The sequence below is a fragment of the Sycon ciliatum genome, chromosome 1 (genome assembly GCF_964019385.1).
Source record: "Sycon ciliatum chromosome 1, ocSycCili1.1, whole genome shotgun sequence".
NCBI classification, from domain to species: domain Eukaryota; kingdom Metazoa; phylum Porifera; class Calcarea; order Leucosolenida; family Sycettidae; genus Sycon; species Sycon ciliatum.
The window spans coordinates 13,534,800-13,562,313 of record NC_088643.1 but is presented as its reverse complement, the minus strand read 5'-3'; the positions used below and the strand labels follow the sequence as shown (position 1 = coordinate 13,562,313).

At 49.7% G+C, this 27,514-nt stretch overlaps 2 protein-coding genes across 2 annotated transcripts in view; both read right to left on the bottom strand.

Moving 5' to 3' along the window:
• Positions 1-1,848: 1,848 nt before the first annotated feature.
• On the bottom strand, positions 1,849-11,893 carry LOC135814291 (putative uncharacterized protein DDB_G0271606). The gene is made up of 5 exons (XM_065327393.1): positions 11,634-11,893; positions 11,366-11,460; positions 6,496-8,904; positions 3,359-3,532; positions 1,849-2,605 (listed from the first exon to the last, which is right to left on the bottom strand). The coding sequence occupies exons 1-3, from the start codon at positions 11,655-11,657 to the stop codon at positions 6,906-6,908; spliced, it is 2,118 nt and encodes a 705-aa protein (XP_065183465.1). The 5' UTR covers positions 11,658-11,893; the 3' UTR covers positions 1,849-2,605; positions 3,359-3,532; positions 6,496-6,905.
• A 6,711-nt stretch (positions 11,894-18,604) lies between these two features.
• The window catches only part of LOC135814281 (serine-aspartate repeat-containing protein F-like), a 13,206-nt gene continuing 4,296 nt past the window's right edge, over positions 18,605-27,514 (bottom strand). The window contains exons 4-10 of the mRNA XM_065327383.1: positions 27,114-27,295; positions 26,638-26,737; positions 26,393-26,445; positions 23,346-25,157; positions 22,480-22,537; positions 21,989-22,159; positions 18,605-19,273 (exon numbers count right to left, since the gene is read on the bottom strand). Coding sequence (XP_065183455.1) covers positions 19,241-19,273; positions 21,989-22,159; positions 22,480-22,537; positions 23,346-25,157; positions 26,393-26,445; positions 26,638-26,737; positions 27,114-27,295 — 2,409 coding nt within the window. The 3' untranslated portion in view covers positions 18,605-19,240. The remainder of the gene's footprint in view (positions 19,274-21,988; positions 22,160-22,479; positions 22,538-23,345; positions 25,158-26,392; positions 26,446-26,637; positions 26,738-27,113; positions 27,296-27,514) is intronic.

Sequence of the window (27,514 nt, the reverse complement as noted above, 5' to 3'; positions counted from 1 at the left end):
GTCGTCTGGCCTTCAATTCCGCTCTGTGGAGGTCGGTCCTGACGGGTGGAGCAAACCGACCCTCCAGAGCTACCAGTAATTGCTGAACATCCTGGCGTGTCGCGACAGGAAGCGACTGGTAGTAGCACTGCGCATTATCTATCAAGTACAACGGGATGTACTGTGCCTGGTCCTGCGGCGTCCACTGATTAACCAGGCAAACTTGAGTGAAGTGGTCACGCCAAGTAGTCCAGTCCGAGGCTGCTCCACCATCAAAACGTTCCGGAGTTGCCCATGGCCGGATGGGTCGAACGGGAGCTGGCTGGGCGGGCTGAACTGGCTGGGCGGGCTGAACTGGCTGTGCGGGCTGAACTGGCTGGGCTGGCTGCACTGGCTGGGCGGGCTGAACTGGCTGTGCTGGCTGGGCTGGCTGAACTGGCTGGGCTGGCTGAGCTGGCTGAACTGGCTGGGCTGGCTGGGCTGGCTGGGCTGGCTGAGCAGGCTGGGCCGGACGGGGCGGCTGGGCCGGCGGTACTTGCTGGTTAGGCTGTGCTTGGGCCATTCCGAACCAGGAATCACTTCACATTGTCACAACAACAAAAACATAGCATGAAAAAAGACCGAAACATCCACCGCTGCCACCAGTTGTAGCGTGGCCCAAGTGGTTGGGCACACAACAACCAACAAGTCTCACCAGAGCAAGGAGAAGTGGTTGAAGAAATGAAGGATGATCTTTCTTCAGAGACAGAGCTTTTTATATGTGCCAAGACTAAGAGAGTTCAGGTTTCACATAACAACGAGCAACGGTTTAGACCAATCAGGAGATTGGTCTAGAGAGATGGCACAGATTCGGCCAATCAGAAGACATGTATTGGAAGAAAGTAAAGAAAAAAAGGAAAGCTTCTGAAAAAGGTAGGTTCGAACTTCACATGCAAAGGATACTAGTCTTATGACTGTACAGGTTTTAACACACCAAGCTACAGTGACACAGGCACTTGACTACAATGCAACAGGTACAAGGTTGAAGAATCTGCATGCTCTACAGTATTACTCCTGACAAGTCTTGTTTCGTTCCATAATGAAGATGGCAACAAGGAATCATGGCACACACTACCGGATACCACTGGATACGGGTAGTTCACATTTCGCGACACTCTTCAGTCTAGTCACTAGTCTTGCACTACAACCAAGAGTCCATAACCCGCGTTATCAGTTATGGACTCTTGCTACAACTACAAGTACAAAGTAAAGTGACAGTTACCAGGTTACCATGGTTACCTTGTAGAGTTGAGTTAGTTAGTATTAGTAGTTGCATGATGTTTTGTGGTTCTGTTCTCGCCCGCTCATTTGCTGATTTGTGGTGTTGGCGCTCTAACTTACTTTGCTTGAGCTATGACATGATGATGGTGTCTTTCATTTTCCATCCTTGCATGGCTCTTCGAGTCTCTGCCTAGGCATGCATAGTGCCACCATTACACATGTGCCATGCCCATAGCCGGCGTTGGGGCAGGATGACCCCTGCTTCAATGAGCCTGGCCTAGGCTAGGGACAGTAGGGTACCGTGGTGCTCATCTCATCTTCCTCGCCATCTCTACGCTTCAGTCTGCTTCAGCACTCGGTCACTACACGTAATGCACAGATGTACGTGTAGCACTGAAGCTTCCCCGGCGCCAGGGAGTCGCATCGACCCGGGGTTTCACGACTCCCTGCTTCACGCCGTGAGAAAGCAGCTGTACCGCAGTACCAAGAGTATAATTATAAGCTCCCAGCTGGGAGCTTATTTATAAAATAGTAATATTTCCTCTTGGTAGTACCATGTACCAGGGTGGACAGATTTCCGCCGAGCACACACCGCCATGGCAATCATGATCACAATTGAATAGGGTCTACCAGACCTTCTCACACCAAAGAAAGAGACGGGACACACGAACAAATTGATAGGAGAGGGAGAGAGAGAGAGAGAGAGAGAGAGAGAGAGAGAGAGAGAGAGAGAGAGAGAGAGAGAAGTTGCAAAACAACGCAAGACTGCGTGCAGTGCGGCGCTGAGGGGCTAGTATCTTTGTACAGCAAGCCTGGCAAATCATCCTATGGCGCAAAGAATCAGCCATCGGGGAGAACACTAGAGGTTTTATCAAGAACAGCAGCTGTACAATGTGCACATGGAACATGCCGCGGATAGCCACACTAAACATAACACAGTCACAAGTCAGTCAAGACAGGATTAAAAACACACACACACACATAGAAGAAAGAAGATCAGAAACCACAAACGAAACATTAGACTGAAACACTAGGTGGACATCAAAATTACAGAACGCTACAACTGTACACAGGCGGAACAAGCCAGAGCATCATGTGAAAATATACAAAAAAAGAAAGCAGCAGGGGACGACGAGCACTACTCAAAGAACTCGCGACCAAGATAATGAAAGCCGAGTACACACCCAACAGTAGAGAAGCTGGCGAGACATTGCGAAGTCCAAGTACAGCTGTATCCAGCAAGGATACGGCGCAGAGCGGGCGGCAGAAACCTACAGCTGTTACAGCGAGTTACTTACTCCATCAGCAGAATAGGAGCAGGGCACAGCACTTTACGACGCGGCGCTCGAATTGTTGATGGGAGTCACTGTGGAGGAATGGGCAAGACAAGGATAATGCAATAAAATTAATGCTCACATCGTGTAACAACAAAATCAATGATATCATTCAATCAACACAGAACCCACTACTACTGCGCCACTAGTTGCCGCTGCTCCCTCCTGCTTCCTCTCCTCAAAGGTAGGGTGGTGTTTGTCCTAAAAAAAAAACAAAAACACTCTAAACCCATGATTTGAGCGAACAGACAACTGGTCACGGCCAATTTGGCCTCGGGGCGTGATGCGGGACTCAACAGCTGGGAACTTCCCTTGGACATGCTAGCTGCTGGCAAGGATATACTCATTCAAATTCACACTAAGACTCGGAACTTCGGAAAGGAAAAGGAAGAAGGAAAAGGAGGTAAATCAAGTGGTTAGATTTTCTAAATGTTCCCGATGTTGTAGGTGTTCCCGATGTACTCATGCGAGTGGCTAGAAAACATTTGAGCTTCATATAAGCAAGGTGAAATGGCGAATGGAGATCGAATGTCAGATGGAGACCGATCGAGAGCGCAAGCCCCGCACCAAAATGCCTTCGCTGGCTTGCACCGCTGGTCCAGCGCATCTAGAGTTCATAGTTTCCTCTCTTCAGGAGTTTTCCAGGATACCCAAAAAAACACAATTAATTGTCCATGGGGAAACAGTTACATCCAATCAAGATTAAGTTGAAAATCATTGTGAAAAAGACGCAACTGGAACATGGTCTCAAGTAAACATAACGTCACACTCCTACATAACTTTACCTGAGTGGCCGGATCGACAATAGGTACAGCTGATGAGCATTCACGGTGGCGCTGTGGTAGTGGCACTGCGGCTGCTCCGGCAGTGAGGCCGGCCGGTGCTGGCTGTGCGGCTGCTGTGCCCAGCATGGGTGGCTGTGGGGTGTCAGCATTGCCGTAATACACGGGGAAGCCGGGCTAAGCAGGAACAAGGACCAGATCAGAAATAGACGGTTAGATCACCATGCAGCCATTGTGCCCTTCATGGAGGGGGGGGGGGGCTGTGGGTTGCCAGCATTGCCGTAATGAACACGGAAGGGCTGAGAAAGAACCAGGACCAGATCAGAAATAGACGGTTACAGTGTTACCAAGTGCCCTCTACCCCCATGCCCAGTGCCATTTTGCAGAATTTTTCAGAGTTTTGCGTACTCGTTTTTCAGGTCAACATTTTGACTGATTATTAGTGTAATTTGGGGAAAACGACACTGTACAACTTTTCCAGCCACAGAGTTCACTTGTGAAGCAGAAGAGTAACACGATAGGCAAGAGTGTACATGTATAAGATCATGCTCAGAGCTGTATACATGTATGTACCGTAAAGTCTTGTATAAAAGCCGCGGCTTCTATGACTTTCTTGGTGAAATTTTGCAGGGTACAAGACAGGTATTTCTATGTATGTCAACACTAAAACCAGGCTTATGTGGGATTTTATGGGCCCAAAATTGCGGCTTCTATTTAAGTGCGGCTTTTTTATACAAGACTTTACGGTATTTTAGTTAACCCTTTCTATCCGGTTCTTCTCTCTTGCTTCAGCACGGTCATGTAATTTCTTTCGTCTCCTTTTCTATCTTGCATATCCTCTGTATCGTCCGTGCCCTGTAAATATATTTATCACTCTTCTATATCGACCTCCACTAATTCTCGTGATCCTTGACTGGTCCTATATTACCAAGAGTCCATAACCCCCCAGAGTGTGCAACTCCAGGTTGGGGTCTGGCGCAACGAAATCCAAACATTGCGTCATCCGGTCCCCGGGCAAGCATGGGCGGATGGGGCCATGTGCATATCTGGTACATCCGGCGGGGGTTCCAAGTTGAAGCAAGCCACGGAAGTGTCACGTAAAACGTTTGCTCCACGGGCTATGCAGTGTCAGCAGAACGGCTTTGATTTCACAGTCACAGAATTTTTTTATTTGAAGAGAGTTTCTCTGCTCGTTGTCTGAAAAGCTTGTATTGGGAGAGTTCGTGACTCCGGGATAGCAAGAATAGGCATGGATATAGATTTACAAGATTTGATGGAAATAGCTCTTGGCACACGGCATGAAGACCCGATCGATTTCGAAGTACATGTAGATGTGCTTCAACCTGCTCCTCAGTCCCATTTTGGTACATTTTGGTACAATTTCCAACACTCGACAATCGAGAGAAGAAAATGAGGAGCCCAGATCGAGCAAAAACTGACGAATATCGTCCACAGAGACACTGCACTCCGGCGACAATGGGGAGCGCTTTGCTTTAGGTTCAACAGTGGCCATTGTTCTTCTCTTATCGGAGAGACACTCAAAAGAGAAAACTGTTCGACAACTCTAAAATAATTCTTTGTGTACTTGAGCCTTTCAGTTTCAGGCGTGTTACGTGGCCGTGGATTCGTAAAGAAAGACCCCAAATTGGGCAAACGGGCGAAGTAGGTCCGGGCCAAACTTCCCATTTCGTCATAGCTACTCACTACATGACGTATGAAGTTTGGATTTCGTTGCGGCACTGATTTGTGCTGAGAAGGATCACGAGTTGCACACTCTGGGGGGTTATGGACTCTTGATATTACCCATATCGCCGCAATATCGACCGCTTATATCGACCGCTTGTATCGACCACTTAGGCATTGTAATCTTTCGACTTTGGAGGGACTTAGAATTTTTCTCTCCACTTCAAAAAGAAAAATTGAAAGAAAGAAGACAAAGGAAGAGAACAAGCAGGATTCGAACCCACAACAGTATGAATCTCAAGCAACCCCTTATACCACTCAGCCACTGTGCTGCAGATGCTGAACTTTGTTGTTCTTACAGTCTTGTACCCAAAATAGGCAACATCCTATGTACACTATAGTACAAATGCTATACTAAAAAGGTTAAAATAGCTCCTAACGGTTCAAATTTTGGGGTTATGGCAAAGGAATCGTGATAAATAGGATATTGACCTCGACTTCGGTCTATATGGGAAATATAGGCCGAGTAAAAGACCTCGGCGGACCTCGGTCTTTTACTCGGCCTATATTTCCCATATACTGTATAGCAGAAAATTTTCGGACGGAATTTATTTTCGTACGATTTCGTACGCGGCCTTTTTTGTACTAAAATTACTTCCGTACGAAAATTTGTTCATGTGAAATTATGTACACTATACATGTGTTCTGCTTGCAAACACGTGTATTTAGTATGCAGCACTGTACGAAAATATAATCCGTACGAAAGGTCGAAATTCGTCTTTGTCCGAAAATATTTCCGTCCGAAAATTTCCTGCTATACAGTAGACCTCGTCTTGGTCAATATCCTATACATATATATATATATATATGTCCTGGTGGTGACAGTCAATTTTTTCTTCAGACTTTTCCCGTTTGTTTCTTTCCCTCAAAACCAGTTAATATATATACTGGTCGGTCTCAGTTCCTGGAACTTTAGAGCGTATGATACTGTTGTGTCCTGCTCAAGGCAGGCCAACTCTTCGAAAGATGAGAATGAATCATCAGTAAAACGCAATGGCTTTTAAGGGGAAGCTGGCTGAAAAGGCGCCTTGAAAGGTGACATGTGAATGTGTTATGCGCAAGTCGCCAGAGGTCCTGCAGTGCAGGGCGTAGGGTGCGAACAGTAGCACTAGCAGCCTAAGTGCTAACTTAGCCTAAGACCCAGGCAGGGAGAGGTGCTACAATATCACCACAGATACACAACAGCGAGAGTGCGTTTTTATCCGAATACAGGCACATGCGCCTATAAGTGCGTTATTACGGTACACTGCTTTATGTGAACTCCGTCCAAATGGGGGGGGGGGGGGGGGGGATGGCTATTGTCATTCCCCCGTACTCGCATGTCAGCAGGCCACAATTTTTTCAAGGCCATCTCAGACAAAGAGCATGGAAGGGGCATTACCGGCAGCAAAACTTACAAGACAGCCTCTGGAGCTGGCAAACCTCCCGCCGCGTACCACTTAGCGTCAGCCGGGGCCGTGGGCGGCATGTGCGACACAAACTGTTGCTTGGTGGGAGGGTGTGGCAGGCCAGGGGCCGCAGCCTGCGGTGCAGCCGCCTGAGGTGGTGGTCCTTGCACGTCAGCAGGGCCTGGCATGTGCATGGGCTGCGGTGTTGCTAAAGCCGTTGGTTGAACCACACGTGCAACAACGGGCTGATCGGCAGCCTGTGGGACTTGCGGTGCCTGCGGCTGCTGCTGCTGCGGTGGCGGCATCTGCTGTTGTTGCTGTTGTTGTTGCTGCTGGGACGCAAACTGTAGCAGGATCTGTTCCTGATGCATAGAGCGCTGCTGAGCTTCAGTGAGTTGATGTTGAATGTTCAGCATCGTCTAATCGTGCTTCATCACCGCCTGGTACAGCTCCTGCAGCTGCTGGCTGGAGGACTGTTCTAGTTCTTGCTGCTCAAGCTGCTGAGGCTGGTGAGGCTGAAGAGAGGCAGCAGTAGCAGTGGCCTGAACAGCTGGAGGGTTCTCAGCAATCATGACACCAGCCGGTAGAGAGCGCTGCTGCTGCTGCTGCTCTTGCTGTTCCTCCTGCGGCTGTAGCCGAGGCGACTGAGGCTGGTGAGGCTGAAGAGAGGCAGCAGTAGCAGTGGCCTGAACAGCTGGAGGGTTCTCAGCAATCATGACACCAGCCGGTAGAGAGCGCTGCTGCTGCTGCTGCTCTTGCTGTTCCTCCTGCGGCTGTAGCCGAGGCGACTGTTGTTGTTGCAGCTGCTGCTGGGGCGCAAACTGTAGCAGGATCTGTTCCTGATGCATAGAGCACTGCTGAGCTTCATCGAGTTGATGTTGAATGTTCAGCATCATCTGATCGTGCTTCATCACCACCTGGTACAGCTCCTGCAGCTGCTGGCTGGAGGGCTGTTCTAGTTCTTGCTGCTCAAGCTGCTGAGGCTGGTGAGGCTGAAGAGAGGCAGCAGTAGCAGTGGCCTGAACAGCTGGAGGGTTCTCAGCAATCATGACACCAGCCGGTAGAGAGCGCTGCTGCTGCTGCTGCTCTTGCTGTTCCTCCTGCGGCTGTAGCCGAGGCGACTGTTGTTGTTGCAGCTGCTGCTGGGGCGCAAACTGTAGCAGGATCTGTTCCTGATGCATAGAGCACTGCTGAGCTTCATCGAGTTGATGTTGAATGTTCAGCATCATCTGATCGTGCTTCATCACCACCTGGTACAGCTCCTGCAGCTGCTGGCTGGAGGGCTGTTCTAGTTCTTGCTGCTCAAGCTGCTGAGGCTGGTGAGGCTGAAGAGAGGCAGCAGTAGCAACCGCCTGAACAGCCGGAGGGTTCTCAGCAATCATGACACCAGCAGGTAGAGAGCGCTGCTGCTGTTGCTCTTGCTGCTCCTCCTGCGGCTGTAGCCGAGGCGTTTGCTGAGGATGATTGTCTGTCTGACGCTGCGTGGAGTAGCGCTTCAGCTTGGCCCCGCCGCCGCTAGAGGGTGCCGCAGCTGATGTTGCCGTTGCTGCTGCCGTAGCGCCCACTGTTCCAGGACGATTGGTCTGGTAAAGGGCAACACGATCAAGGATGGCTACGGCAGCCTCCAGATCTTTTGGTTTGTCAGTGTCGATGCTCAGACTGCCTGTCATGTTCAGCGTGACCGTACGCACCGTGGTCTGCGTTGCCGTAGTAACAGTGGAGCGCCGAACACCTTCTTTCGGGGCACTTCCAGGGCGTCTGCTCGATGCATCTTGAGCCTGACTGTTGGCAGGGGGACGGCCACGACCACGGCCGCGACTCTGCGTTCCTCGTTGTTGGTTGCTGGTAGCAGGGCGCCCGGTGTTTGGGTCATGTTTTTGTTGCTGGTGCTGCTGATCAACATGTGGCTGTTCGCGCTGTCCACCAGCTGCTGTTGGTTCCGACGAGTAGTTGGCATTGCTGGGAGTACCGGAGGTGCACGCCGTCCGCTCCTCACCGCCCATGCTGCTTGCCTGTCCAGTAGAAGATGCCTGCTGCGGCCCGGACTTGGCTGGTGCAGGAGCAGCTCTGTCTTGCCCCTGTTCACGGCCACCGTCGCTGTGCTGACTGTTGCGCCAGTCGTACTGCTGTTCGGCTGGGCCATTGGCTCGGGATTGTGCCTTGTAACCACCAGCATCGCCACCACTACCGGCGCCATGCTGCAGGTGACGCAAGCCACTGTGGCGCTGGCGACCACTGCCGCTATCATTATCTTCACTGCGGCGTGCATGTTGCCACGGTTGACCCGATCGGTTGCCACGCCGATGGCGCCGCCGCCGTGCACTACCACTAGCAGCACCGCCGCTGCCCCCACATTGCCGAGGCTGAGGACCGGACACCAAGCGGTGATCATAACTAGTACCCATGTGGCCACCAGACCTGAAACCAAGAAAAACAAACAATGGTATCAGCAAACACAATGTTTTAACCCATGTACATACGACAAGTCTTCAAAACAACACGCCATGTAGGACACGTGTCAGCAAGACACCAGCAGTGTTTGGTCGTACCGCATGTTTTCTAAATTGTACTTCAAACATTGCATGCTGTGCTCAGGCATTTCACGCAACAGCAACGCTTGGTCACACAGCATCTAAACCGTACACACTTTGAATGTTGTGCAGCCAATCCACACTCGTTCAACCTTCGAGAGAAAGTGACCTCCACACATCAGCAAGCTGCTGGAGTGTCACGTGCTACCTCAGTACACTCAGGTTCTTACACCATAGGACATTCAGGACATTCAGGCATACGTCTTTTCCTCCGCTGGCTTTAAGCCAAGGCGAGGAGCTCTCGCGGTACGTTTTGGCGATTGCTTTACCTGCGGTTGCAGTTGTGCCGGCGGTGCCCGGCTTTGCTCCGCAAACAGCGGTCACAGGTGTGGCAGTGGTACTGACATTGGCTGCAATCAGGTGGGCGAGGTGCAACTATGTTGGAAATTGGAGCGTCACCAAGGTTGGGAGAGCAGCTGTGCACGGCAAGTCCACCTCGGCTAGCAAACCAACGAAGGCACGTTTCACACATAGATCATAGATCGGCCTAAGCTGCTCTTCCCTGCATTTGTGCCGAAAAAGTCGGCTTTGACTGGCGAAGAGTCGCTCACAGACCGCACAACATATTGACTTGGCTGACGTATCAAGTTGCAAGCGCCGTGCAACAATGGCAGCCGAGATAGACTGGATCCACTCGCCACGTTCACCTGCGAGGTCGTACCAACCGGTGTATAGACCAAACGCCTTGAGGCCATCACGTACCACATCACGCCATGAATGCCTGGGGCCATGAGCAGGGCGTTGAGCATTTAGCCAAGAGAACAACACTGCCTTTGGAAGCCAATGGTCGTCCATTCTGGCAATGTGGCCAAGCCACTACGGACATCGACGGGTAATCATGTCAGCAACTGGCTCTGAATGCATTCTATGCAGCGAGGCAGATGATAGGTGGTCCTCCCATTGTTTGGAATGCAAGATGCCGAGAGTGGACACGAACGCAGCAGTTGTGGAATTGCTCAAGGCGGCGTATGTCGGCACGCAACAGCAGTGGCGTACCCAGGGGGCCCGGGGTGCTTTGGATGCTCCAGCGCCCCCCCCCTCAAATCTGTGTCGACATAGGCCAACTTGATGTACCCATGCCGCTAAAAGTACCATAACTTGGCGATCGATTGTTTGATTTACGCAAACAACGGCCCATTGGAAAGGTCTTGAGAGCGAGGCTATTCATTGAGATCCATTGCACTTGCTTCCTCCATTACCTGATTCTATTTCTCCATTTACCAGAAGCATGATTATACAATGTAAGGTCTTGGGAGCTTATTTACTCTTGCCAGAAATTGTGATGGAAGTTTTGCCTTCTTGCACCGTATGATTCAATATTTGAAGTAATGTATTAAAGTTGTTACTAGTACTTCAACGTACATTAGTCAAATTCAAAATGTTTTCGTGATAATGATCCAGCACTATTAGTGTACTCTGGGATCTAGCTTAAAGAGGAAGTACAAGTTGTCTCCATAGAGACGGGTACGTTTGGGATTGGGTACTTCAAGGCCTCATGGTTGCTCCATCCTACAGAAAGGTCCTATATTCTCCCTCAACTTCGTAAATCGTGGTAAATAGCGCACTAAAAATCAAGATATCAACCATCCATGCATGCACAGGAATAATGCATTATTCGGTTCTTTGGGGAAAAGGATGGAACACCCCCTCATTCCGGATCTTGCGCACGCCCCTGAACAGTGTCCAGTTCTCAGACCCGTACCACAGCACAGACAACACACAGCGTGTGTAGTGTGTAGTTTCGTCTTCAAAGTAGAAGGGATGTGTTCTGAAAAACTGACGCTGCGGTAGAGGCTGCCAAAGGCCTTGGATGCAGCAGCTATGCGGTTGGACACATCAGCGTGGCACTATCCGCCCGGTGTTATAACCGAGCCAAGATAAGTGAATTGGCTGACATGCTGTATGGCATTTCCTTGTAGCGGGGTACGGTCGCTGCCATTGAGTTGGGGCCCAATAGTCATGAACACTGTCTTTGTCATGTTGAGAGACAGCCCGAATGCTCCACTGACCTCCGCAAATATCTCAAGCATGCGCTGAGCATCCGAGTGGCTGGGTGCAAACCGTTGGCAAGGCTGCATATTCAGCAAACTCACCGTCTGTGATGACCATAATTATCATTGCCACTGTGACGCTTAGATCTTAGACACACACACACACACACACACACGCACACACACACGCACCGTAGTTAACTCTACTGGGCAAACTCGAAATGGGAGGGCCACTAACACCAACAAAACACACACACACACACCCACACACACACATATCGACATACATGTACGTACCTTGGTAGATCATTCAGATCCGCTCTGTCATCGTCAATCGTGCTGACCTCATCATCTTCATCGTGCAGGCGGACATTATCATCAATAGGGGTTGCCTAGAAAACAGCAAACAGAAAGAGAGCAGTTAGCTGATGTGACAAACCAGGAGTCGCAGAAAATGAAGCAAAACAGGCCATTGGCACTAAGCAGAGCTACTTTCCCACTCTCGCGAGTCGCGACACTGGCTTCAAGGACGGCCCGTTTCCAGGTGGATACGTCTCTTACTCACCGCAGAGGAATCATCTTGCTCCATTCTGACGCTGCACACCACCCCGAGGAGACGCACGTTAATCCGTCCTCAAGCCGTCCAATACAATGTTGACAAAACAAACTAGTCACGTCACTAGAAGTATAACAACATGCAACAGGGCATAGCACATGCAACCTTCCCTGAGCAACAGCACAAAGAAATTGACTTTCGAAGTACGATGGCCCAGTATTGGTCAAACAATGGCATAAGTACTGTTCTGGTCAGGGAAATCCAGGCGTGGCAAGCGCCAAGCATTGCAAGTCCGTAAGCGCCAAGCATCGAAAGTCCGTGAGCGCCAAGCATCGCGAGTTCGCAAGCGCCAAGCATTGCGAGTCCATAAGCGCCTAGCATCGAAAGTCCGTAAGCGAGGCTAGCGCTGTGCTGGCCTGCCCAGACCTTGCAACACTGGACTGTGCACTGCTGCAAGGTGCTAACTTACTGTATTGATCCGATTATAAGTCGCACACCTTTTTACACTAAAAAATCAAGGGTAAACAAGGGGGTACCGGGTGCGACTTACAATCGAGCATGACTTACTACTGAAGTGAATATATCGCAACAATATTGCTCAAACCTGAAAATGGGGGTGCGACTTATAATCCAGTGCGACCTAGGCTATAATCGGGGAAATACGGTACTTGCCTGATCTCCCTCGCCTGGTGTGGCCCATGCGTCATCACTTGATAAACACGGATGCGTTTTAGTAGACCCTGCTGATAAATTAGAACCCTGCAAAGCATAGTGTCGCTGTGAGTACAGCACGCATGCACGAAGTTGGGCTTGATGAAACACATGCGGCAAACTGCCATTCAGTCGCGCTCCTCCGAAGGGTAGATCTACGACGCGCTGTGCATACACTATGGTGCCGGCGAAGAAGAAGAAGAAGAAGAAGAAGAAGATGGCCGAAAGGACTTCGGTGCGTCCGACCGTGTTCGCCACCGCCTCGGTGTGCACGCTGTGAACGGCGAACAGTAGGCCTCCGAACAGGCATGCCGGCTTGGCCAGACCCTTCGGAACTCTCGCAGGACTCTCCAAAAGAGAGCACTTGCCAGAGCGTGCCGTATGGTGTTCACGGCGTGGAACGACCAGTGGGCCATACCAAACATCAGGTAGTTGAGCCATCGATATGACAGTACGGTCAGCGGCCTGCACGACTTGTGCGATTGCTCTCTGGCCATTGAGCCGACCCAGAAGTCGTTGTTGAACAGTTACGACAAGCTGCTCCGGTCGGCGCGAATATCGTCGTTGGTCTCGATGCCGCGATGATCATCGAACACTAGCCCACCTCGCAGGGTGTTCCCATAACATGCGCCTGCAACAGCAACCACCAGTAACGCCACGCACCATCCAACCCTGCAATCGTATTCTCCGAGTCGAGCCCATTTTGCTCTTCCGTCACTCCTTTCACTTTTCAGCAGTCCTTCGATGGGCGCGTGCCGCTCTTTCTTCGGACTCAACAATGCACTCACATCATGTACAGTGGTCCCTCTATAATCCGGCACCATTTGTGCCACGAAAATCTGCTGGATTAGGGAGGGTGCTGGATTAACAAATCTGATTTACTGCTGCAATGTGCATGAAGAGGACATTTTGGCTACTGAAAATTGTGCTGGTTTATCGAGGGTGCTGGATTATAAAGTGCCGGATTAGAGAGGGACGACTGTACATGTACATGTAGCTGCACCGCGGTGCTCTGCTCAACGACCTACCATTTGCATGCGGCTCGACGATAGCGAGCAAACCAAGTGTTCATGGGCAGTTTACGCGTATTTAATTTTCTAAGGCAAGGCAGACTTTTTATTTACAACCTTGGAGCTCACGAGGAAGGAAGAAACTCCGCAACGATGACGCTCGCGAAGTTTCTCGCACGAATGAAAAACATCGATCAAGATACGTACATGATTGTACTGCATGCTGTGGACATGGAATGGAAATCCGGTCGCACGTCTAGCGGCCTCAGGGAGTCAGGGCGCTGGCCATGCAGTCGTGGGTAAGCGGTACCGGTACACATATGCAATTACCGTAAAGTCGCGGATAAAAGCCGGGCTTATATAAGCACATAACGTCATAACTTCCGACATAAGCCGCTTTCTGCATCAGGCTTCAATGCAAACCAGGCTTGTATGCAAACCATGCTTGTATGCACCACTGATATTTTTGCCAGGCTTGTATGTATGCACATCGGCCGATCCGGGCTTGCATAGAAGCCAGGCTTCTACGCGCGACACGTAGATCTACCACTGACTACCGGTATGGCGGCAGTTTTATACAAAGGTTCAAGAGTTGCCTATAAATTCGTGGGCAAGATTAAAATTAAAAGCAACACAATTCGAAGAGAATTGGTGAGCACACATGCTCATTCCCTGGGCACTGCAAATTCACAACTCATTTCATTTCACAGAATCATTTTCAACGCAATGATGAGAAAACAAGAGGGGTAAACACAATAACTTTATCAAAGCTGTTGACTCACGCATACACACATACACACACACACACACACACACACACACACACACACACAGAGAAGATAACAAAGATACTCAGTACCTAGACTGCAGGAGTTGCAAAGAAAGTTAAATCAATGCAGCCTCCGCGTTTGCGAGGACAGCAGACTGATCATTGACGCGGCGCATCCGCCGGGCACCGCGAAGGCAGGCAACACTGGCACGCAGGAGACCAAAACCAAGACCGACAACGCAGCAACGCCATCACCATTGCGTATGGCTCTCCGGATTTCTCTGCAGACAGAGCTGCAATTCGCTTGAGAAGAGCGGAAGCAGCTCGACCGGCTCCACCTGTGGCTGAGAATACGACAGGCACGAAGGAGGCTCGCTCAACTTCTTGCACCCTCTGACCAAACCTGCGACGCTTCTCGCGCTCATGGCTCTGGTAGCGAGAGAAGAGGAACGGTTTGAAGGAGCGAAAGGGTTGAACACCCGTACATCAAGATAAACGCGTTCAAACCGTCCTCCCCACACGCCACTCGCCGCGACATCCAGACGGGCCTGATCCTCGGTGGACGCCGTCCGGTAGCGGAAAAGCTCGCCGGTGAGGGGTTGGAGATGAGGCTCTACTTCTACGCTGTGTGCCACCTTCTTAAGTTGGCCAGCGATGATTTCCCCTACCCCATTGTGACGAAGCGTCGGGATGCACTCTTGACCTACCCGATCCGCGCTTGCATAGAAGCCAGGCTTCTACGCGCGACAGGCTTTAATATATCAAGAGTGCATAAAACTGTTTATGGACTCTTGCTTATATGCATTGACCCGTTTGATTTTCAGGCTTCTATCCGCGATGTGCTTGTATGCAAACCCGGCTTTTATTCGCGACTTTACGGTATTGACATGAGGGGAAGTTGTCTAACTACTTGGCTTGACACTGTTGACAGATGCGTCGACTCTGCTCCTGTCTAACAGGTTCAGGGAAGATGCAAGCTGTGTTTATTATTACTTCAAGTATTATTATTATTATTATTATTATTATTTTTAAAACGAAGGTAAGTTATGGGTCGCAAATATCCACGCAAACACACATCCAGTCATAATAAGGCACTTGTCATAAGTATCCGAACGTTTTCGGTCCCTTCTCATCAAGGATTATACAGGGAATGGCTCAAGCTGGAAAGACTAAAACTTATATAGCGTAAAGATAATTAGATAACAACACTCGTGACAAGGTGGAAAATTATCAAGTTTAGCACGACACAAAACTCGAAGGAAAATAATAATAGTGACAACAACATAGTGAGCAAATTAAGTTACATTGTTACCACCTCGACGAGGAGTAACACCAAACAATTGTAGCGACAACACATTTTCTTTCTGTACGCAAAGTTCAGGATCTAACTTACGGATATACAAAGCTTCTAACACAGCCAAATGTAACGCACATCTACCACGTGACAATATTGAGAAAACATTATCACTGTACAACTCACGACAATTGGTACGGGCTGACAGATGTTGCTTGATTGACGAAGTGCGATTCTTAGCTCCATTGGGTGTTGTCTCCTCCAATGTCCCGTCATCTCGCCTCTTCGTGGCATCACCACTATCTGTCTCTTCGCGTTTCCGCGGCCTTCCACGTTTCTTGACACTAACCGTTGGGTGCGCGATACCCGGTGTCCTTTCCGTTACGTCTCCTCCATTGCGGATTTCTATTGAGCTTCTTACTCCAACTTGTCCGGTGTCCGATATTGAGGTTAGTTTTCGCGGTCTACCACGTTTTCGAATATTGACTGTTGTTGTCACTTCCGTTGTCGTTGTACGTTCGTCCTCATCAGTCCGTATTTTCACTTGGCTTCTCGTCACCCTTTCCGACGCCGACAGATCCTTTGTCAGTTTCGGTGGTTTACGTGTGGGTCTTGCACCATCTTTTATGCTGTTCTCAGCTGGCCCGCGTCCTACACACGCAGAGAAGGACGGGCATGCAGTCACATCTTCACGGGAAGAGGAAGACAACATGTGCCGTTAAGTTGTGTTCCGCTTGATGCGCGCGATTGTCGTCCTCGCCGTGGTCGTCCTCCAAAATGTGCTGTCCAGTCCATCGGTGGATCTTCCTCTTCCCGTGAAGATGTGACTGCATGCCCGTCCTTCTCTGCGTGTGTAGGACGCGGGCCAGCTGAGAACAGCATAAAAGATGGTGCAAGACCCACACGTAAACCACCGAAACTGACAAAGGATCTGTCGGCGTCGGAAAGGGTGACGAGAAGCCAAGTGAAAATACGGACTGATGAGGACGAACGTACAACGACAACGGAAGTGACAACAACAGTCAATATTCGAAAACGTGGTAGACCGCGAAAACTAACCTCAATATCGGACACCGGACAAGTTGGAGTAAGAAGCTCAATAGAAATCCGCAATGGAGGAGACGTAACGGAAAGGACACCGGGTATCGCGCACCCAACGGTTAGTGTCAAGAAACGTGGAAGGCCGCGGAAACGCGAAGAGACAGATAGTGGTGATGCCACGAAGAGGCGAGATGACGGGACATTGGAGGAGACAACACCCAATGGAGCTAAGAATCGCACTTCGTCAATCAAGCAACATCTGTCAGCCCGTACCAATTGTCGTGAGTTGTACAGTGATAATGTTTTCTCAATATTGTCACGTGGTAGATGTGCGTTACATTTGGCTGTGTTAGAAGCTTTGTATATCCGTAAGTTAGATCCTGAACTTTGCGTACAGAAAGAAAATGTGTTGTCGCTACAATTGTTTGGTGTTACTCCTCGTCGAGGTGGTAACAATGTAACTTAATTTGCTCACTATGTTGTTGTCACTATTATTATTTTCCTTCGAGTTTTGTGTCGTGCTAAACTTGATAATTTTCCACCTTGTCACGAGTGTTGTTATCTAATTATCTTTACGCTATATAAGTTTTAGTCTTTCCAGCTTGAGCCATTCCCTGTATAATCCTTGATGAGAAGGGACCGAAAACGTTCGGATACTTATGACAAGTGCCTTATTATGACTGGATGTGTGTTTGCGTGGATATTTGCGACCCATAACTTACCTTCGTTTTAAAGTATTATCCGCCTCCGACCTCTTTTAAAAAATTATTATTATTATTATTATTATTATTATTATTATTATTATTATTATTATTATTATTATTATTATTATTATTATTATTATTATTATTATTATTACCGTAAAGTACCGTTGATCCGCCCCCTGTCGATTTTCTCCTTGTAAAGCGACTTCAGCGTATACAACGAAATACGATGTTGAACCGACGCATCCACTGCCGTACACAATACTTGCCAATCCAGGATCAAAATGTGCACAATCCAGCACATTGAGACTGATCCTCTACGTTGTTGTACATCGTACAACCTTGACAGCCTTGATCTAATTCCCGCCCCCTGCCGAAAACCCAGCTGGGAAGCGACATGGCGTGGGGGCGGATCAACGGTACTTTACGGTATTATTATTATTATTAGGGAGGTTCTGCTCTAGGTTTTGGGAACGCGACGCAAAGAATCACGCGAACTTTCTTCGCGTTCCCGTAACGTAAAGAAATGCTGTTCTGCTCTACGTTTCACCAAGAGTACATAACCCCCCGGGGGTTATGTACTCTTGGTTTCACCTAGAGAAGTCACGTGGAATGTGTACTGGGAATTTCCCCTTCCATATTTGGCAGTTTTCTGCATGCAGTTGATCGACACCCAGCAAATCCGTACGCATTTTCTCTGCGTGTGCCACAACGTAGAGAGCCCCATCTCCGCGTAGAAATCTGGAGCCAAAACACGCGAAGCCGTAGACTCTAACCCAGACACCTGCTCTCTACGTGATTTCTCTACGTTTCACGTATAGCAGAACCTCCCTAATACTAGTAAATTAATCAAGAGTACATACCGGTAACCAAGAGTGTGCAACTGCCTGCACAACCTCTATGCTGTGCTGCGACGGCAGAACTTCACATCACGTGACATGGTTCAAAAGGTTATGCTGGCAAACAGTGCAAAGTGACCACAAGAGAGTTGTACCCAAAGCTGGGCTGCGTACAACCCAGTATCTATCATGCACTAGAGTGCACGGGGTTCAAAAGGTTATGCTGGCAAACAGTGCAAAGTGACCACAAGAGAGTTGTACCCAAAGCTGGGCTGCGTACAACCCAGTATCTATCATGCACTAGAGTGCACGGGTTCATCACGTGATGTGAAGTTCTGCCGTCGCAGACCCCATAGCTGGAGTTGCACACTCTTGGGTTATGTACTCTTGTTATTATTATTATTATACGTCTTGGCAAAAGTACATAACCCCCCTCTGAGTCTTGGTTACCCCCTTGATAACATCAAGAGTACATAGCAGCAGGGAGTCGTATAGGCCCGGGGTTTTTACGACTCCCTGCTTCCCGACGTGCGAAGAAAGCAGCCATGCCGTAGTACCATGTGCCATGGTGGACATGTTGCCGCTGAGCGCACACCACCACAGCAATCACGATCACGATAGGGTCTAACAGACCTTCACATACCAAAGAAAGAGACGGGACGCACGTACAAGTTGATAGGAAAGAGAAGTGGCAGAACAACGCAAGACTGCGTGCAGCGCGGGGCTGAGGGGTTAGTTGTTTTGTACAGCAAGCCTGGCAAATCATCCTATAGCGCAAAGAATCAGCCATCGGGGAGAATACTAGAGGTATCAAGAACAGCAGCTGTACAATGTGCATATGGAACATGCCGCGGATAGCCACACTAAACACAACACGACCACAAGCGAGTCAAGACATGGATTAAAAAACCCGCACATATGGAAGAAAGAAGATAAGAAACCATCTAACTTGGAAAGATTAGACCGAAACACTAGCTGGATATCAAAATACACAGCGCTACAACTGTATACAGGAACAACAGGCCAGAGCATCATGTGAAAATATACAATAAAGAAAGCAGCGGGGGACGAGAACGGCTCAGAGAACTCGCGACCAAGATAATGAAAGCCGAGTACAAACCCAACAGTAGAGAAGCTGGCGAGACATTGCGGAGTCCAAGTACATCTGTATCCAGCAAGGATACGGCGCAGAGCGGGCGGCAGAAACCTACAGCCGCTACAGCAAGGGTTGCAGCTGGGCCCGTCACTTTACGATGCGGCGCTCGAATTGTTAATGGGAATCTGTAGAGGAATGGGGAAGATAAGGATACTACACTGAATGCTCACCACGTTTGTCCTAAAAACACACTCTAAAAGCCATGATTTGAGCGAAGAGACAACTGGTCACGGCCAAATTGGCCTCAGGGCGCGATGTGTGACTCAACGGCCGGGAGCACCCCTGGACACGTCAGCTGCTGGCAAGGATACACTCATTTAAATTAATACTAAGACTCACTTGAGTGGCTACAAAACATTTCAGCTTCACACAAGTAAGGCGGCACCACTGGGTGTGCGCAGCCTACGGAATTACAGTAGAATACTGATAATAGACACCCTTGGCACAACGGTTACGCTATTTTTTTTACGGTACTCGTACCTTGATCACCCAAATAGCGTTGAAGCTGCAGCGTAAAAACGTTATGGGGGCTGATTTATCGTTGTGACAAACGGTACGTTTAAGACCAAATATTGCGTGGTTTGGACTCGGATGGAGAGCCAAGGATAAACTTATAGTAAAGAAAAAGGACCAAGAAACCACAAGTTACGCTATAATGTCCACTAACACCACCAGTTACTAAACAATCAGCTCATGCGATAACATTGCACGACACTGACCGACGTTCTACAACTAACTGGCTAACAGCTCTAGCTCATCTTGGATGCGCACTCCAACAGCCTTCCAACGTGGAAGGTTCTAAGTTATAGAAATAACATGAGGAGGGGAAGGTGAGCGCAACCAAGACAAGCACGAGCTGAACGTCTCAGCTGTGAAGGGCGTTGGCGGATGTTCATGCATGTCGATGACGATACTGGCAAGACCACTAGACAATACAGTCAAACCACGATTCAAGGACGCAAAGCAACATACCACAAAACTTGTGTGGCTCAATGATGCGAAGATCAATAAAAGAGGGAAGCTATGCAAACAAGAATCATGCAAAACCGAAATGCCTCAGTAAAACAGCACAGTACTTCGACTATGACAATTTAGATGGACAATAAGCAGCGGTAACAAGCAGCAGTTTCACACGACGATCGTTTCGCCGTATAGATAAGGACGGCTCATCAGGTGTGCAAGAATGGACTCGGGTGGAGAGCCACCTTCCCCTCCTCATGTTATTTCTATAACTTAGAACCTTCCAAGTTGGAAGGCTGTTGGAGTGCGCATCCAAGATGTGCTAGAGCTGTTAGCCAGCTAGCTGTAGAACGTCAGTACCGTCGGTCAGTGCCGTGCAATGTTATCGCATGAGCTGATTGTTTAGTAACTGGCGGTGTTTGTGGACATTATAGCGAAACTTGTAGTTTCTTGGTCCTTTTTCTTTACTATTGCGTAGTTGTACCCATTTCACATTATATCGTGTAAATGGCGCCATAAATGGTTGTACCGCGGGAATTAAAAGCTATACTCATGGCAACAGTGTACTAAAATTAGCATGCATCTTGCTAAAGGTCGAACCAAAATCTCGGTATTTTTCCCCTTACGATAATACCGTGACAACATAACGTCTTTTGCTAAGGGTGTCTAATTAGAATAGTATTATGATGTAATTCGAAGGTCCTGCTTATTTCGAACATTTTCCATGCACCGATTTCCGCCTCTACAACATCGATACAAATGAGCTTGATAATTCAAAGTAGATAGCAGTACTCGTATTTTTAATTGACCCAGAGGGGCCAGAGTTCATAGCTTTCCTCTCTTCAGGAGCTTTCCAGGACGTCCAAAATAAAGACAATCAGAAAAAAGTTATGTCCAATCGAGAAAATGTAGAGGGTGCAATTCTCTATACACAGTTGAAAACCCATACATCTTCACTCTCCAATCACTAAAGAAAAAGAGATCTTAAATTATTCGAATTTTCGGGCAAGGCCCATCTTCAGGAATGTATAGCGGATGGCTACAGTGGAGTCTTCGCATTTTGAGAAACAGTTGAAAATCATTGTCAAAAAAACAACTAGAACATTGTTCTCAAGTATAGTGGAGATTGGATATAAAGACACTCCTTCGGGAGAAGACAAAAAGTCGCTATATTCGATCTGTCACTAAACCCAATCTTCACATTTAGTATGCAATACCGTTAAGTCTTGTATAAAAGCCGCACTTGAATAGAAGCCGCAATTTCGGGCCCATCAAATCACACATAAGCCTGGTTTTAGTGTTGACATTTTTACATACATAGAAATACCTGTCTTGTATAGAAGCCTGCAAAATTTCACCAAGAAAGTCAAAGAAGCCGCGGCTTTTATACAAGACTTTACGGTATGTGCATGTATATCAAAATAACAGAAATGTATTGCAGACATGCATGTGCATAGTATACATGTACATGTACAGCTGTACATGGATTTCAGATGTGTCTTGCATGCATAGTTCAAGCCAAAAGTCATGCATAGCAACTACACCACTGCACTGCGGCTACAATGTGCAATGACCAGCACGCGTGGAGCGACCCAGAGGTCCGGGCATGTGACACAGGCATGTCCCATGCATGCCACTCCGCCTGATACAAGAGGAAAGTCGTTATATTCGATTCATTTTCAGGTCTTCGGCACCAAAAAAGTGTCAGTAAATTCGATCTGTTGTTATTTTCGAGGTCGTTATACCTGATCTATAATTAATGTACAGAAAGGACTTGCTATTAAAACGACTTGGGCAACAGAATTTTGTAGCTAAACTCGATTTGTCGTTATATCCAATCTCCACTGTATTAGTAAACACAACATCACACTCCTACATACCTGAGTGGCCGGATCGACAATAGGTACAGCTGATGAGCGATCACGATGGCGCTGTTGTTGTGGTACTGCGGCTGCTCCGGCAGTGAGGCCGGCCGGTGCTGGCTGTGCGGCTGCTGTGCCCATCATGGGTGGCTGTGGGGTGCCAGCATTGCCGTAATACACGGGGAAGGGCTAAGAAACAACCAGGACCAGATCAGAAATAGACCGTTAAAATCACCATGCAGCCGTTGTGCCCATCAGAGGGGGGGGGGGGGGGAGAAGAGGGGCTGCTGGTGGCCAGTATTGTCGTAATGAACAGGGAAGGGCTAAGGAGGAACAACCAGATCAGAAATAAGACCGTTAGGCCACCACACAGCTCCTGGGAGCATAAACGCACGGGACGGGGCTCACCGGGTCCAGAACAAAAGAAAGAAGCCAGCAGCAGCAGCACCAGCAAGGAAAACACAAGAACATGCCAGCTGGACGGAGCTAAAAAATCCAAGGCTACATACCTGCTGAACTCCGGGCACAGCATGCGGCGGCTGAGTCGAGTCAAAATACTGCCGGTTGCTGTCCAAAAGAGAAGCAGACACAAAGACGGACATGACCGAGAGACCAAGCATGTAAACTTCTCGCAAGATCTGGGCAAGCAATCTGGGCAAGCAATCACTTCCCAAAACATTTCCTCCCACCCATTTCGTAACAAGATGTTACTCGTCAACAAGGGATAGCAACATTCCATGGCGCAAACGTCATGGAACGTTGCAGTTTACTATTCACTACATAGAATCTTTATTCACAACTACTTGCGCAAAGCCTTTATCTCAAGCATGAACAATGAGCACTCACTGGTACAAATTCACCCGTCCATTGCTGCAGAATAATACAGTTCTGCTCAATGAAATCCAGTCGCGTCACACAAGGTCAAGGATTGCGCCTTGCACCATTCCGCAGCCCAGTGTTAGCAGGTCTGGGGCTGCGCAACGCACAGCGCGTACTCGAGTGACCCGACCGGATTATCATTGAGCACCACTGTAGTAAATGTACAGCAACTGTTGTACTCTTGCTTATCCATGTTTCGGGCATGCACACAGGGTGTGCAGAATTCAGTGCAATAGAACAGCCCTTGTGGCACCCGATGCACTGAACGCATGTAGAGCTGTGCTGACGTGCGTAAGATTGAAGTATGTACCCGCGCCTGTGTTCACGTATATACAATTCATTATGTAAACCAAGCCCAAATGGGGGATTATGTGAACCCCACCCAAATGGGGGAGGGGGATGGCTATTGTCATTCCGCCGTACTCGCACGGACCACTATCTTTTTCAAAGGCCATCTCAGACAAAGAGCATGGAAGGGACATTACAGCAAACTTACAAGACTGCCTCTGGAGCTGGCACACCTCCCGCCGCGTACCAGTTAGCGTCAGCCGGGGCCGTGGGCGGCATGTGCGACACAAACTGTTGCTCGGTGGGAGGGTGTGGCAGGCCAGGGGCCGCAACCTGCGGTGCAGCAGCCCGAGTTGGTGGTGCTTGCACGTCAGCGGGGCCAGCGCCTGGCATGTGCATGGGCTGAGGTGTTGCTACAGCCGTCGGTTGAACCACGCGTGCAACAACGGGCTGTTCGGCAGCCTGTGGGACTTGTGTTAGCGGCACCTGCGGCTGCTGCTGCTGCGGTGGCGGCACCTGCTGTTGTTGTTGCTGCTGCTGGGACGCAAACTGTAGCAGGATCTGCTCTTGGTGCATAGCGCGCTGCTGAGCTTCAGCGAGTTGGTGTTGAATGTTCAGCATCATCTGATCGCGCTTCATCACCTCCTGCTGGTACAGGATCTGCTGCTCCTGCAGCCGCTGGCTGTAGAACTGTTCTACTGCTTGCTGTTGTGGCTGTTGTGGCTGCTGAGGCTGAAGGGGGGCAGCGGTAGCAACCGCCTGAACAGCCGGAGGGTTCTCAGCAATCATGACACCAGCCGGTAGAGAACGCTGCTGCTGCTGCTGCTCTTGCTGCTCCTCCTGCGGCTGTAGCTGAGGCGTTTGCTGAGGATGATTGTCTGTCTGACGCTGCGTGGAGTAGCGCTTCAGCTTGGCCCCGCCGCCGCTAGAGGGTGCCGCAGCTGATGTTGCCGTTGCTGCTGCCGTAGCGCCCACTGTTCCAGGACGATTGGCCTGGTAAAGGGTAAGACGATCAAGAACGGCGGTGGCAGCCTCCAGATCTGCTGGCTCGTCGGCGGCGTTGCTCAGACTGCCCTTCATGTTCAGCGTGGCCGTGCGCACAGCGGTCTGCGTTGCCGACGCAACAGTGGAGCGCTGAGCACCTTCCTTCGGGGCACCTCCAGGGCGTCTGCTCGACGCATCTTGAGCCTGGCTGTTGGCAGGGGGACGACCACGGCCGCGGCCCTGCTTTCCTCGTTGTTGGTTGCTGGTAGCAGGGCGCCCGGTATTGGGGTCATGTTTTTGCTGCTGCTGCTGCTGATCAACATGCGGCTGTTCGCGCTGTCCACCAGCTGCTGTTGGTTCCGGCGAGTGGTTGGCATTGCTGGGAGTGCCAGGGGTGCGCGCCGTCCGCTCCTTGCTACCCATGCTGCTCGCCTGGCCAGTAGCAGACGATTCTTGCGGTCTGGACTTGGCCGGTGCAGGAGCAGCTCTGTCTTGCCTCTGTTCACGGCCACCGCCACCACGCTGCTCCTGCAGCTTCTGTACCTTGCGCAGCCTGTTCTGCTCGCGCACGTCCTGCTGTTGACGCAGGCGCTCCTCATCGGCCGGCGACGAATTCGCAGAGTTGCTAGCTGCGGCACGCGCGCCATCGCTCTGACCGGGATGAGAGCGGCGTATGCCGCGCCTGGCAACCGGCGTACGTGGGCCACTGTTGGTGGGCGTGGCATTGCCACTGGAGCCGTCGCTGTGCTGACTGTTGCGCCGGTCGTACTGCTGCTCGGCTCGGCCATTGGCTCTAGACTGTGCCTGGTAATCACCAGCACCATCACCGGTACCATGCTGCTGGTGACGAGAGTCACTGTAGCGTTGGCGGCCACTGCCACCATCGTTGTCCGCACCGCGGCGTGGTTGGTCCGATTGGTAGTCACGCCGACCACGACCACCCCGTGCACTGCCACCAGCACCGCCGCCACGTTCCTGAGACTGATGATCAGACGACCAGCGGTGATCATAACTATTACCTCTGTAGCCACCAGACCTGAAGCCATGAAAAGCAAACAAATTCAAACAATGGTATCAGCAAACACAATGTTTTAACCCATGTACATACGACAAATCTTCAAAACAACACGCCATGTAGGACACGTGTCAGCATGACACCAGCAGTGTTTGGTCATACAGCATGTTTTCTAAATCGTGCAAACATTGCATGCTGTGGCGCAGTCAATCCACACTCGTACAAGCTTCGAGAGAAAGCGACCTCCACACAACAGCAAGCTAGTGGAGCGTCACGTGTGACATCAGAACACTGAGGTTCTTACCCCATAGGACATTCACGCTTACGATTACAGTCAACTTTGAGTATTACGACACTCGGAGGGGCATCAGAAAATTTTCCTTATCCGCGACAGAGGTCTAGCCAGGATTTTATGCCAGCCGGCCAACGTTCTAGTTAAAATGCATCGTTCTGGGGGCTGCGCCCCCAGACCCCCGCCATCAGTCACGGATCCACACAGACACACACACACCACTACAAATCTTTCATTGCAGCTTGCATCTCCTTTCGCTTCGTCCAATTATGGGCATTCATCAGGCAGTTGTGAACGTGAATGTGATTATAGGTAAATTAACAAAATATGAAAAAGGAAGCAAACAGCTACATGAGCATGGATCATGTGTTCACCAACGTCATGTCTGCATGCAGTGTACATTGGTCATCTGACAAGACCCAGCCTAGCCACAGCCATGTACACCACCAGAAGCAGCGAACCATGACCCAACCTGTTACATTTTACTGACGTACTCAAGTGCATACTCAAGTGCATTTGAGCTTGAGTGAAGAGCTAGCACTGAGCCTGAGTAGCCAGTGCTAGTACTGTACTGTACATAACTACGCCTAGGATATGGGGCACTACAGTCTACATGGGAGTGACTGCAGCCGGCCAAAATTACCCTTGGAGCTGTCTCAGCCGGCAGGTCGCCCTCCCAGCCGGCATTCTGCCGGCTGAGCCGGCTTTGGCTAGATCACTGCGTGAAGTGTCCTTTTACCCGAAGTCCCATTATATGTAATACAGTTGGATGGGACTTCGCTCTGGGCATGGAAATTCTGTCGTTATTTGCGAATTGTCGCTATATTCGCAGTCATTATTAGCCAAGTTGACTGTACATGTACATCATGTACTTAACACAAAATAAAATGAACTCTCGCTGATCATCCGCTAACAAGGAACATGAACATGTCGCGGACATCTCTCGTTCAACCGATCAACTCACCCACGGCGGCCTCGTCCATAGGGGCTCACCGTCCTGGAGATTTCAGACTCATCCTACAGGAAAGAGGTGCACACAAGAGGGAAAACTCAGATGAGGCGTATTACCGGCCAAAACCGGCCACGATATTTACTTTCGAATTGTGCCATATACATGCTAACTACACGGAAGCATTTTCTTCTTGTTGACACGGGTTGTTCGTGATACACATCGCAAAACAGCAAATCAAAGGCGTACGCAGAACTCACCATGATCGGGCCCTGTTCATCTTCCTTGTACAGGTCGTGGGCCCATTCGTCAGTGCCGTCCCAGAGGGGGCGCCGGGTCTCCTCGTCCTTCGCTGCTTGTCTACACAACCAAAGCACATGGAGATGAGTAACAACAAACACCCAAGACGTGAGGCTATGCTACAGCCAACCTGGCAATATTCCCTTTGGATGGATACGTACACAGGCCTTCATACAAACGTGTCAGGCACGAATAAGTATAGACAAGAAACCCAGTCCAGCAGTCAGTCAGATCTTGGTAAGCATAATACAAACCTTGTGCGCACAGCACAGGGCTAGTTCTTATCTTGCACCACACACACACACACACACACACACACACACACACACACACACACACACACACACGTACACACACAGGAGTTAACTCTACTGGACAAACACGAAACGAGAGGGTCACTAACACCAACAGAACGCACACACATGGACATACGTACCTTGGTAGATCATTCAGATCCGCTCTGTCATCGTCAAGCGTGACGACGTCATCATCTTCATCACCAAAGCGATTGTCGTGCAGGAAGTAGTCTCCGGAGTTTGGCACCAGGAAAGGCTTCTCTTTGACAGTCTTCTGCCAGTCACGACTAGTCAGCCGGACATTATCCTCACTAGGGGTTGCCTGGAAAACAGCAAACAGAAAGAGAGTAGTTAGCTGAAGTAACAAACCAGGAGTCGCAGAAAACGCAGCAAAACAGGCCATTGGCACTAAGTAATCCGCTGCATGGCTACTACCCAGCGCTAACTTTCCCTTCTGGCTACACTGGCTGCAAGGGCGGCCTGATTTCAGGTGGATACGTCCCTTACTCACCGCAGAGGAGTCATCTTGCTCCATTCTGAC

Bases quoted from the DNA above. Each gene is read 5' to 3' on its own strand.
- LOC135814291 (XM_065327393.1), bottom strand. From the start codon at position 11,657: ATGGAGCAAGATGATTCCTCTGCG. The intron at 11,461-11,633 runs GTGAGTAAGAGA...GCTGTTTTCTAG, and splicing joins AGCAAGATGATTCCTCTGCG to GCAACCCCTATTGATGATAA. The intron at 8,905-11,365 runs GTACGTACATGT...TCTTGGTTTCAG, and splicing joins GATCTGAATGATCTACCAAG to GTCTGGTGGCCACATGGGTA.